This window comes from Drosophila subobscura, chromosome U, assembly GCF_008121235.1.
Source record: "Drosophila subobscura isolate 14011-0131.10 chromosome U, UCBerk_Dsub_1.0, whole genome shotgun sequence".
NCBI lineage: Eukaryota > Metazoa > Arthropoda > Insecta > Diptera > Drosophilidae > Drosophila > Drosophila subobscura.
The window spans coordinates 6,598,495-6,610,253 of NC_048534.1; the positions used below are offsets into that span (position 1 = coordinate 6,598,495).

Consider the following 11,759-nt stretch of genomic DNA (forward strand, 5'->3'; position numbering starts at 1 on the left):
TGTATGGATGTAAATGTAATGAAACAATAGCAGTATTCGCATGCGACTGCGAGTTGACAATAATTGCATTCATTTCCTCGAGGATAACATTTGTTCCGAAGTGTTGGGACATGATTTAACAAATTAAGTTTTGCATGGGACCAGCAGGCACAGGGCGTCAGCATGTCGTGTACCAGTCTCTTCCCCTTCCTTAGCTAAGAACATCCTTCTTGCACCTCATTGCATCCTTACAATTCCTGTTGACAATCTGTTTAAGTTGCGTAAATCTCCGCCTATGAAGTCTGTGCAGCAAATTTACACGTAAATGTGTGTACCAACATATGTACATGTACATATGTAGGTCTATTGTATGGACTCGAATTGAAGTCGTGTGTCTATCGAACAGTCTCGAAACTATTCCCACATCCATCTGCACATCTACATCTCAATCTGTCTGAGGCCCACACCCAACACCCCACTTTCTCGGTGAGTGTTGTATGCATTGCATGCCTTGTGTATTACAACTTTTCGAAATTTTATTCAATTTACGTGCACTTAGGCCACGACTGTGCACCAAGATATGACGCAGAAGTTGAGGCAGTCTACAGCTGATCCACCTTTCTGCTTTCAAATGCTCCGTAATGGATACGTAGACGTTGTTCCGGCAGGGTGTACAGGAAGATGCAATCGCCAGAGAGCGGCTTTTTGATTGTTCCAATTCCCACCCACTTTGCCAGCCCAGGCTCGGCTCTTTATAGGCACACTTTAAGTTACATTTTTAACCTAGACATCTAGACATGTGGCAGCAAAAGGTGTACGCATATTGCGTTTATTATATAAACAAAGATAACTCAACGAAAATGTTTGTGTAAGTGTAATTGTTTCCAAGTTCGATCAGATTTCATTACAACTCCCGGAATTCAATCGACCAGACGGAGGATTGGGGCAGTGGCAACTCGCTATCTGTCATGGTACAGTCACATTAAACGATCAAACTTTTTCCTTCAGTCGTTTCGGGATAGAGGCAAACATATGTAAGTGCAAGTTTTTTTCTACCTGCCGAATATTGCGTTACAATTGTTTTTCGATTTGGATTTCTTTCAGCTGCAAAGCAGTAGGTAAATCTTATGGAGAGAGTAAGCTGCGAAGAAAGAGAGAGTGACAGCTGGTACAGCTTTGCTGCTAATCCACAGTGCTGCACAGCAGTAGGGAGATCCTATGGAGAGATTAAACTGTGAAGAAAGACAGACTGACAGCTGGTACAGCTTTGCTGCTAAGCCACACAGCTCCACAGAAAGTCTGTGGCGAAGAACATGTGCTAAACTTAATTAAGTGTGAAATAATGGACTCTGCAGTAAGGTATGTGTACCTTTTAAATTCTCTGATTGTTCACTGATTCTTATGTTTATTATTTGCCAAATTTAAATGTTAATGACTTAACGCGGTGTGATTCTGCCTGATGGACCTCGCAATTGCATGGGTCCACTTCGGAGCACCCTTCTGCGTATGTCAGATGAGTTATGGTGTCGGGCGATATGTGGCTGCTGTTTTGCATATTCTTGTCCAGCCCAAGCGATGCCGTTGTCCTTGCTGCCCAAATTGAAAATTGAAAAATTGCTTATTGCAAATTTGTTGCCGCAATCGCTTGGCCAAAACTGCGCGAAGCTCACAGGACAGGAGTAAAGGCAGAGAAGAATAGCGAAATAGCGAAATGGCGTTACATGCCCTTTGCTCTTTTGAACTTCCGTTTGCTATTCTGGCGTAGTGCACGTGCCGGACAGCGGACAACGGACAACGGAGAACGGACAAGAAGAGAGCTCTGGCCGTTGTCCACCCGCTGGCTGTTGCTGATGTTGCTCCCGTTTCCTGTGTGAGAATTTAGCAATATATTTTTCTTATTTCGTTTGACGTCCCTCGTATCTGGCGAACTGCAACTGCCTGGGCACTGGGCACTGGCACTAGCACTGGACCTGGCCACTGTGCAATGGCAATGGCATTGGCAATGCCAAGAGAGACAGCAACACCAACGCCAAGGGAAAGCAAAGGAAAGGAAAGGAAAGCACAAAACTTTTGCATATTTCGTACTTTATGCTTGAAATATTTATGATCTCATGCAATTTGTGGCTTACTTCTTGGTCTTGGCATGGCAACTGTCTGTGCGCTGTGCTCTCCTGTCCTGTTCTTTTCTGTCCTCTGATGGCATGGTGTGGTGTGGTCTGGTCTGCTCGGTTGGTTCCTCGGTTCACCACAGGACCACATCTAGCGACGTGTCTGCCAATCTGTGAAATATGCTGCTAATGCACTTATTGCCCTCGTTCTATTGAATTTATGTCGAAATCGTCTCAGACTTGTGGCCTCTGCATTTGATAGTTGCCACCGCATACTCAACCTCTTCCGCTTCCTCTTTTTCACACTAATTTGAAGAAAACTTCTCCGAAGAAGTAGAAGGAAAACTAACCAGCCACTCAGCCTAATTGTGCATCCGTTTGGGCCTGACCACCAATCCCAGAGCTATCAAACATTCATCTCTTGCCAGATGCAGTGCTAATCTATGCTATCAAATAATTTCTTTAGAAATATGGGAAGCTATAGAACGGACCAGCAGCGTTTCATTTACGAGTAGTTCCTGCTGAAATTGTAAGGCATTTTCAGGGAACTATGGGACCAACCCGGACGTGGACAGATTAATTGCCCATGCATTGGATTTTGTCGGTTCTGCTCTGGACCCCATTGAATATTCTTGCTACTGCACATGCACATTGGAGACAGGCAGACAGGGAGACAGACAGATTCAAGGGGATTCCCTGTCGTTGACACGCCTGGCTGTGGACAAAAAATCTGTTGCCTAATTTATGGCAAAACGAAACGAAAAGAAGTCCCCAGAGTGCATTTGAAGTGTGTCGAAGCACCACCGCATAGGGGTCGATCAGGGCTGTGTTGGGTCCCACTATTTGTTTCACATTTCCTTACCAATCGATTTGGATCCAGGGCTCAGGGTCCAGCTTCCAGTGTACAAGATATGGCCTTTGCTTGGGGAATTTTGCGGTTTTGTGTTTGCCCACAAGTGTCTAATCAATTGGAAAAGCGCCTGTGGGCGCCCCTGAAAGCTTTCATGACCAACGGATCGGTACAAACATTTTTGTTGCAACCGGATTTTGGCAAAAGAATTTTGCGCTCAAGCCATTTTTTCACATTCTCCCACATACTTAAACAACATACAATCCCACGTTGACCAGCTCACTGCCCTCTTGACTGCTGGCTCCGGCAGCTCTCTGGCAGCTGCAGATCCTGCGGCTGCTCCTGCAACTGCATGCACATCCGTGAAGGAAATTGCCAAACAAGCCGCGCATCCGGCAGATATGCGCCTGCAGTGCTCCAGTGCGCCATTTCCAGACATCATTGTCTCCATCCTCTTACGTATCTCGTCCTAGTCCACAAGCTCCCCGCTTCTACTTATAGGTAAAATAGGCAGCGCATCAAAATGAAGTGAAATTAATGAAATGCCTCGTAGCATGCCAACAGCTTTCCATGGATTACAGTTAAGCGAAAGATAATTCAAAATCGGTTGGAAACAATTGCCCGAAATTTGAGTTTCAGTTTAATATTAGCTCGAATTTTGTAGAATTTAAAGCAAAGCTAATCTCAATGGTACACATCCCTCGAAGTATTTAATTAACTTCAGATCAAATAGTGGCAGATCCTAGCTAATATTTTCTACTGACTCTTCGGGGCTGAGGTGCGCTCGTCATTTTCGTTATTTTAATCATAATTTCAAACACACTCGACTGCAGCTGGCAGAAGGTAGGAAGGCAAGCGGCACAGTTAAGTCCGCACTTGGCCCTCTCCGGCAATATACGAGCAAGCCAGCCACGATTCTACTTTTTACTTTGCAAACTCATCAAAGTTAAGTTGCCTATGCCCGGGCAGGGCGGCGGGGCATGGGGTGGTGGCAGTATCTTAAGCTGCCACAACGGCACTTCAACGTAAAAGTTGCCGTACGAATAAGTAGAATTCCATCTATATAAATGAAATGTTTTTGGATAGAAGGGGGAAGCGGTGAGCCTGGAGAATGTATCTCATAGATGGCTGGCAATAGCTTGTTCCGAAATTTGTTTGCCTTGCTGAATTTTCATTTCAATTTCCCGTGCAGTTTTATTTAATCTCACTTGAGGTGCAACGACGAATGCATTCGAGTGCCTCACTCGTTGTGGGTTAGTCTGGTTGAAGTGCAGGAGCAGACTGAAACTGCATTCTGGCCATTTGTATACTGCTGTATTCTCATTTCTGTCCTTTCCCCAAACTCGTACTCTTGGTTTTTGTTGAAATTGCAGTTAAATAGTTGGAACAACTTTTAGGCATTCATTTCCGTTTTTATGATGCAAGAGAAGAATAAAATTGTTTAAAAAATTAGTTTGTATTTTATTGTTAATTAATTGACTCTAACTCGGCTTCTATAAAACACTTCTCTGGCGGCTGTCCTACTTTTTAATTGTGTTTCAACGACTCTTTTTAATATGATGCGCTGTCAGATCCTCTCTTTAATATCGTAGCATTATCCCCAGTTGCTACACGTAAGCTTGGTCCTCCGGAATCAACCGGAATATCATCCACTTCCCCTCCTCTTTCTGGGTACGACTGGAGTGCCATTGTTGGCCCACACGCCGACTATACAATGACAAAAGTTTAGCAAACAAAATTGTTTTTGCCGCTGGTTCTTCGAGCACCTTTTTCTTTGCATATTTGTTTTTCCAAACTTTTCGATTGCTTGGCTAAAATGCTAACCCAAATGGAGAAAGAGATGCACACAGAGGGGGAAAATGGAAGCGGGTCATACTCGATATCCACATATATGTATGTGTTCTAGCTTTTGTCCAAATTTTCTTGTTGGTCGCGTTTGCCTGTTGCAATTTGTTCCCAATTGATTTCCAAACACTTTGAATTTATTGGTTTTCAGAAAAGTTTGCGAAATTTTATTGTTTCCGCTAATTTCTTTTGTCCAGCCAGAGCTTGAGCAGAAATATTTAGTTGCCATGTGGAGATGGACCCGTACCCAGCCAAAAAGTTGCACCGGATATGAAAGAAGAGAAGCCATTCAATGGGGAAGCACTTTCTGTGGTGCGGATAAGAGGGAGTGTGTGGTCGGTGCAAGCTCTTGAGTATAAGGATTTAAAGGATTACATTTTGATGAAAATAATTTGTGAGTTTCCCTACATATCACACTGCTCCTAAAGTATTTATATTCTGGAATTGTATTATAGATTTTGTACAGGAAGCATTAAAATATGTGAAGTTCCATCTTTCTATTTAATATTTCCATCAACTAAATGTAGTAACAAGTTTCCGTTAATTCTATTTGTTCTTGTTTTGCATAAATGTGGGCAGGTCTGGCAACGGCACGCGCTTGAACAGCTGCTATCTCTCTGACTGTGTCCTGTGCGCATGTCCTCGCTGTTGTGGCGCTCAGCTGGTGCCGCATTGTTTTCCTGCTGCTGCCGAGAGTTAAATGTTTTGGACTATTTTTCGGGAAGTCGCCATTATTTATAAAAACAATTGATTAGCTAATAGAATCGATAAGTGCATAACAAAATCGGTGCCCAGGGGCAAGTGAATTTCGGAAAGTTATCCTCGAAGCGAGGGTTAAGTGTCGAGTGGGATGCTGTACAAAGGTGATGAAATTTGAAGTCTGCATCTGCCGGAATCATCACCCAGGGGCCGAAATGTATATAAATCATCGCATCAAGATCAATCCAAAGCACAAATAGATTGTTATTATAATAACCAAATGGGATTGTGTTCAGTTCTTGAGGCAGAATTCTTTCCTGCAAAGTCTTGCACTGATTTTTATTGATTTTTCCTTTATAATTGGCCAACGAGGAAAAGTTCGAGTACCAAGAGAGCGCACAACTCTCAGTCACTCTCTCTCTCTCTCTCTCTCTTTGGATTGTCCTCTCGCTCTCTGTCGCTTTTCTTTTTGGACTTTTGTTTTGCTCCGCTTATCCGTAAAACATACGAAAATCACTTCTCAGCTTGTTTACAACAATTAAAATGGAGATTAAACAAAATGCCAAATAAATAAATAATAAATTAAATATAAAACCCGATTCCTCAACCGCTTATCGCCATCATAAAGTGCACCGAGAAAATCTCCATAAAAATCGAAAAACTAATTATAAAAAAAAAATAGAAACTGTTGTCTGAACGCTGTTACTAATCCCCCTGCTCCCTGCACTCCAACATGCTGAATAGCCGGAGCCCCCCTCAGTACAAGCAGCAGGCAAGGGGGGGCTCCGTTAGCTCCGCCAGCTCCACCGGCTCCGTAAACGCCTCTGGCTCTACGACCCCCCTGCTGGGCCATTATCCGACGACCTACGGCCATCAAGGACATTCACACGCCTGCTATCATCACCAGCAGCAGCAGCAGCAACAACAACAAGCTAAGCAACAACAGCAGAAACAACAGCCACATCATCACGGTGGCCGCACCTCACTAACACCCACAATGAAGCGGGGCAAGAAGCAGTGGGGCAGCAGGGAGAGATCCGGCATGAGTTTCCTCATTGTCATTACCTTCTTTGCCGTCTTCGGGCTGATCATCCTGACAGAGGTGAGTTCCTGGGCGTTTCTGTTTTAATCACTCCTTGGGCTTATCCCATGATTAAATTTGTTTTTCTTTAAACATCATCAAATGGCTGGAAAAATGTACAATTAACTTGAATTTAAAATTCAGCTCAGGTTTACATTATGCGAGTGGGAGAGCTGAGAAAATTGACTTGAAATTCAAATTTTTAAGCCACAGTAAATATTTCCATATTCTACATTCCCCCTGCCTTTCGTTGCAGGTCTTCATGATCGACGAGCGCATGCATAGCGGCGCACGGCAGGTTGGTGTCGGTGGAGGCGTCAGCCTGGTCGGGCGAATGGGCGACTCAATGCCGGATTATGATAATGTTAAGGTAAGTTTTGCTATGCAAATCTGTCATGCCAGCAAAATCCTTCCGTTGTCCAGCGACGCTCAGTGGAGGCTGTGGGAACACGAAAGATGTTTTTGCCTGGAATTCTGGCGCATATTTTTTTAGCTGGCGGGCTGGGCAAAAGGGATTTGCATTTTTAATACGAATCTATGGCTGCCGCAATTAGCACTTAAAATGCTGCGGCATGGCCCTTACATTTTTGAGCATATTTTGTCGCTCAGGTACAGCATTTATGAATTAGCTGGGCAATGCCCAATTAATTGGAAAATGTTGTTCTGCAATTAATTTCAGCATTTGTCGTAATTGGCAAATTTATTTTTGATAAATAATTTGAATGCTCGCTTAGATATATTTTCGCAGCAAAATAAGTGAATGAAAATGGTGCTTAAAGTAGCTAATTTAAATGGATTTAATATGCCGAAAGCCAGTGAAATAGGCTGCAGTTTTATTCTAAAATTTGCAGGCTTTAGATTCCATACAAATAGTATTCGAGTCTTACCTGTGCTTCGCTGCTATTGAAAGTGCATTAAATGGAATTCTATTTTCTATTATTACATTTTTATTTGCAGGAAGACTACGATCTACTGGATGACAGCATTCTGAGTGATAATAAGTTAGGTTTTGTACAGCTTCGTGACAATAAACTCAAAATTCAAGGTGAGTAGCAACCGCATCCTCATCCTTGTCCTTTCCCAAAGCAATCATTGACTCAATGGTCGAAATCATTCATATAATGCAATTTTGAGGAGCGCTCGATTACAAAGAAGATGAAAAGGGAAATGACAAAAGATGAAATTACGTATACGCCGCATGTCTCATGGCTGATGCATTTTGCAATTTCACAGAAGCCGCAGGCGCCGATGGTCAACGCTTGGCAGGAATGATGCTCAATGGAGGCAGAGCTGGAGCTGCTGCAGCTGCACATGGCCCTGGACCTGGCGGCGGCACTGGTGTGGGTGCATTTGGTGTGAATGTACCGCTCATACCCTGGGGCCAGATGCTGCCCGAGAAGGTGGAGGAGACGTTGCCCCACTTTCCATTTGGCACAGCGCCCAGCGACGGTGCCTGGCAAATTGTCAACGGCACCCGCTTCAAGTTCTTTGTGTACTCCGCCTACTTTGATCGGCGCGAGGGCGCACGTCTGGTGCGCATTGTGGGTGCCACCAAGACACGCGGACCAGAACGTGTCTGGTGTCGTTTCTGGTTCGGTCCGCCCCCCGCCAACGGCACCGAGCCAGGGGCATCCACAGTCCGTGCCAAATATACCTCCGCCACAGTGATGGCACGCGTCAAGGTGAGTTCAAGATGTTCACTCTGATAGTCCTTGTAGCTAACGAAGAAGGTGCTGACCAGAAGCGGATTAAAATGATTCAGATTGGGATTGATGCATAATTGCAATTTATTTAAGATTAATGGCATGAAAAAAGGTGTTGTTTTAACTTATAATAATTTATATTTATTTTATCATTGATTTAATACTAATTCGCAGATTATTCGTGAGAACTGGAACCTAAAGTACAGCGCCTGCTTCATCCTCTGCCCGGTGCGTGCCCCGCCCCTGGATGTGCCACGGTTTGTCAGCGTCGTGTCGCGGCTGCGAGCGCCGCCTGGCAATCTGCTTACGCTACGCAACACTGATCAGGATCGGGACTTTGCACCGCAGCAGCGGAATGTAAGCAGCGGTGGCCACAGCAAAAGGGGCCAAGTGCCGCGAGCGCCGCCCAGCGGCGATAATATACCCGATCGCATCGCTGTCTGCGTGAAGCCTTTCCACTTTAACTACGACAAGGCGCTGTATCTGATGGAGTACCTGGAGTTCTATGCCCTGCTGGGAGTCTCCCACTTCACCTTCTACAACCACACGCTGGGACCCCATGCCTCCTGCGTGTTGCAGAGCTACCAACAGGGCCTGGTGCCCGGCAACCTGACCGCCTTCGATCTGGAGCAACTGCAGCCGGTGGACGTGGCGAACAATGCCACTCCAAAGGTGCTCAAATCGCTGCACTACGAACGGCCCACGGTCAGCATTCTGCCATGGAATCTACGCATGCGCAGCCAGAAAGAGATCCGCACCGAGGGCCTGTTTGCGGCTCTCAACGACTGCCTCTACCGCACAATGTACCGATACAAGTATCTAGCTCTTGTGGATCTCGATGAGTTTATAGTGCCACGCTACTCGGACACGCTCAACGAGCTGATTGGGTGAGTTGGGACACAAGTTATTGTGGCTTTATGTTCTCATTCTATTCCTCAATCCTTGTAGCTCTCTGAATCAACGCTTTCGCAATCGCAATACTGGAGCGTATTCCTTCCAAAATGCTTTCTATTATCTGCAGTTCGCGGACGATGCGCTGGCCAGTTCCGGAATCGTGGGAGGCAATGAACAGCAGGCCAATGTACGGGCATCGCTGGTAACACAACGCAAGACGCGCAGGTTTGTAATCCCCTGAGCATCAATTGTTTGCAGATCTCCCATTTGTGTGTGTTTCCTTTCACAGGCGCTACAAACTGCATCCACAGAAGCAACGCTCCAAGTACATCTGCAAGCCAGAGGCCGTGGTCGAGGCTGGTAACCATTTCGTGTGGGAGTTCTCACCGGGCAAGGTGTCCCTCAATGTGCCGCCCAAGGAGGCCATTTTACAGCATTATCGAGTAAGTACTTTTAGCTATAGAGAAAATGTTGGCAAATGGCTTGAACTTCTTTATGTTATTAGGTGTGCGAATTCGGTGGCAATGACTGCATTAAAGCCCCATCCGTGGTAGATCGTACTACCTCCAAGTATGTAAATCGCTTGGTTCAGCGTGTGGACACCGTGTACCGGCATCTGCGTCAGCGCTGCGATCTGCCGGCCCTGCCAACACTGCCTAATCCTGAACCCAAGGAGGCCGATGCTCCGCTCGAGATTCAGCCGAAAGAGAAGCCAAAGCTACTGCATCACATACGGCAACTGAATGCACAGGACACTCGAGAGACTCGAGTGAGTGCAACAACGAAGACAGCCCCAACCAGAGCCACAACGACTACAACGACAACAAGAACGACGACGACAACAACAACAACGACAACGAAGAGATCGGAAGAGAGGAAAGAGAAACCCAACCCAAAGCCAGTGCCAGTGCCGAGCAGCACGACAGGCACCACGGCACCCCCGAAGCAACCGAGTCCGCAGTCATCCAATGTGCGCAAGAAACGGAAGTTGATCGTGTTCGAAGTCAACGACTTTGGGGTACCCGTGGCCAGAGTGGAGTATCAATGAGTGCGAGACTTGGCAGGCAACATTTAGCCACAGTCTACGCTTTCATTACTGTGCCAACTAAGTGCAGTCTGGCAGTCCCTTTAGGTTGTGCTTCAGTGCGGTTGTTCGACTTACATTAACCCATTGCCAACATGCTCAAAAACAAAAAGCAAAACAAATGCAGTCTACACAATGATTTGCTCACCTTGAAAAGAAAACAAAAGAAAAAGAAAAGTTTAACCAAAGCAATGACTTATAAATAATATATACACGTACATACCGGTCCCCCTAGATGTATGTACTGTGAATATCGTACAATTTGACGTAAGCTTGATAGAAGACTCCATTCCACATTATGCTGAGAATTAATTGATAAGCGTTGAGATCCAATGTTATTTGGTTGTATTACGGATAGACAGGACATTAGCAGGTACTTTGCATATTTATTTATTGCATTGAAATGCAACCCAATCCACATGTTTCATATTACTCTGGGCACAATGAACAACTTGCATCTTATGAAACGAAAATCAGCAACAAATAACAAATAACAATGAGACTCTCCTTATGTTGACTAATAATTTGGTGAAATGTTTTTGGTGATTTTGGATGCTACTAATACAAAATTATTCCTATGCTAAATTCTGAAAATTCCTAAAGATAAATCTTAACCATTATCTAGTGCACAAAAGTATATATACCTAGATATAGATACGAGTATGCACAGAATATATACTCCCTACGAACTGTTAGCTGTACGAGTAGAAAGGCATTTTAGTAGCAAGCCAATATTGAGGGGGGGATACCATACTTCCTCCGAGCTAAGCTAAGCGCACTGACTCTGAGTCAATGGGTTGATGATAGTTTAGTGTAAGCCACCCTTTTGCTAATCCCTAGTCTAGCAAGTGCTGTCCGTAATCCAATTAGGTAAGGCAACAAAAAAAAAAAACTCACACACAACAGAAACGAATTTTCAATGCTTCGAAGTTTGTGGTTAACAAACACATGACTTAGGCTCGCAGTGACATCTATCAGTATAAGATACTAAATGAACGAATTCCACAAGTAATTATAAAAAATGCAGTGTATCTAGTTGCTAACTAAACAAACAAACAAACCAATTACTAATGGACATTATGTATTCGATTACCATAAAGTCAATAAACACAAATAAATGAAAGATATCTCACTTCGCACTCACTCGCTGAAAGTTTGTATGCCACTCTTTACAGCGTATATGGAAACGTCATGACATTCGTTTAGGACTTTCAAACATAAAACGTAGAAATGTTTAGAATACTTCTGAGAATCGATCTTAAGGAGACCCTGCAATTAATTCCCAATTAAAACTATGAAAACGAAAAATACTTTTAGTGAAATTATCAATCTGCACTCCACTTTTACTCCTCCAGAACAACCAATTCGATTGGCTTCTTGTGTATCTAAAATTCCGAAGTATGCGAACTGTTCGACTTGATTAAATATTCAAGCAATTTTCGTCGCCTGGTCTGGTCAATCGGTAAGCAAAGCCTGTAGTTTGTGACTCCTTGTAATGGTTATTAGTGTAAAACCA

At 44.3% G+C, this 11,759-nt stretch overlaps 1 protein-coding gene across 1 annotated transcript; it reads left to right on the plus strand.

The window, feature by feature from the left end:
• The first annotated feature begins 6,036 nt into the window (after positions 1–6,036).
• Positions 6,037–11,356, plus strand: LOC117901228. The gene is made up of 8 exons (XM_034811900.1): positions 6,037–6,583; positions 6,819–6,932; positions 7,520–7,607; positions 7,796–8,244; positions 8,440–9,152; positions 9,214–9,384; positions 9,449–9,602; positions 9,665–11,356. The coding sequence occupies exons 1-8, from the start codon at positions 6,215–6,217 to the stop codon at positions 10,205–10,207; spliced, it is 2,601 nt and encodes an 866-aa protein (XP_034667791.1). The 5' UTR covers positions 6,037–6,214; the 3' UTR covers positions 10,208–11,356.
• The last annotated feature ends 403 nt before the right edge of the window (positions 11,357–11,759 follow it).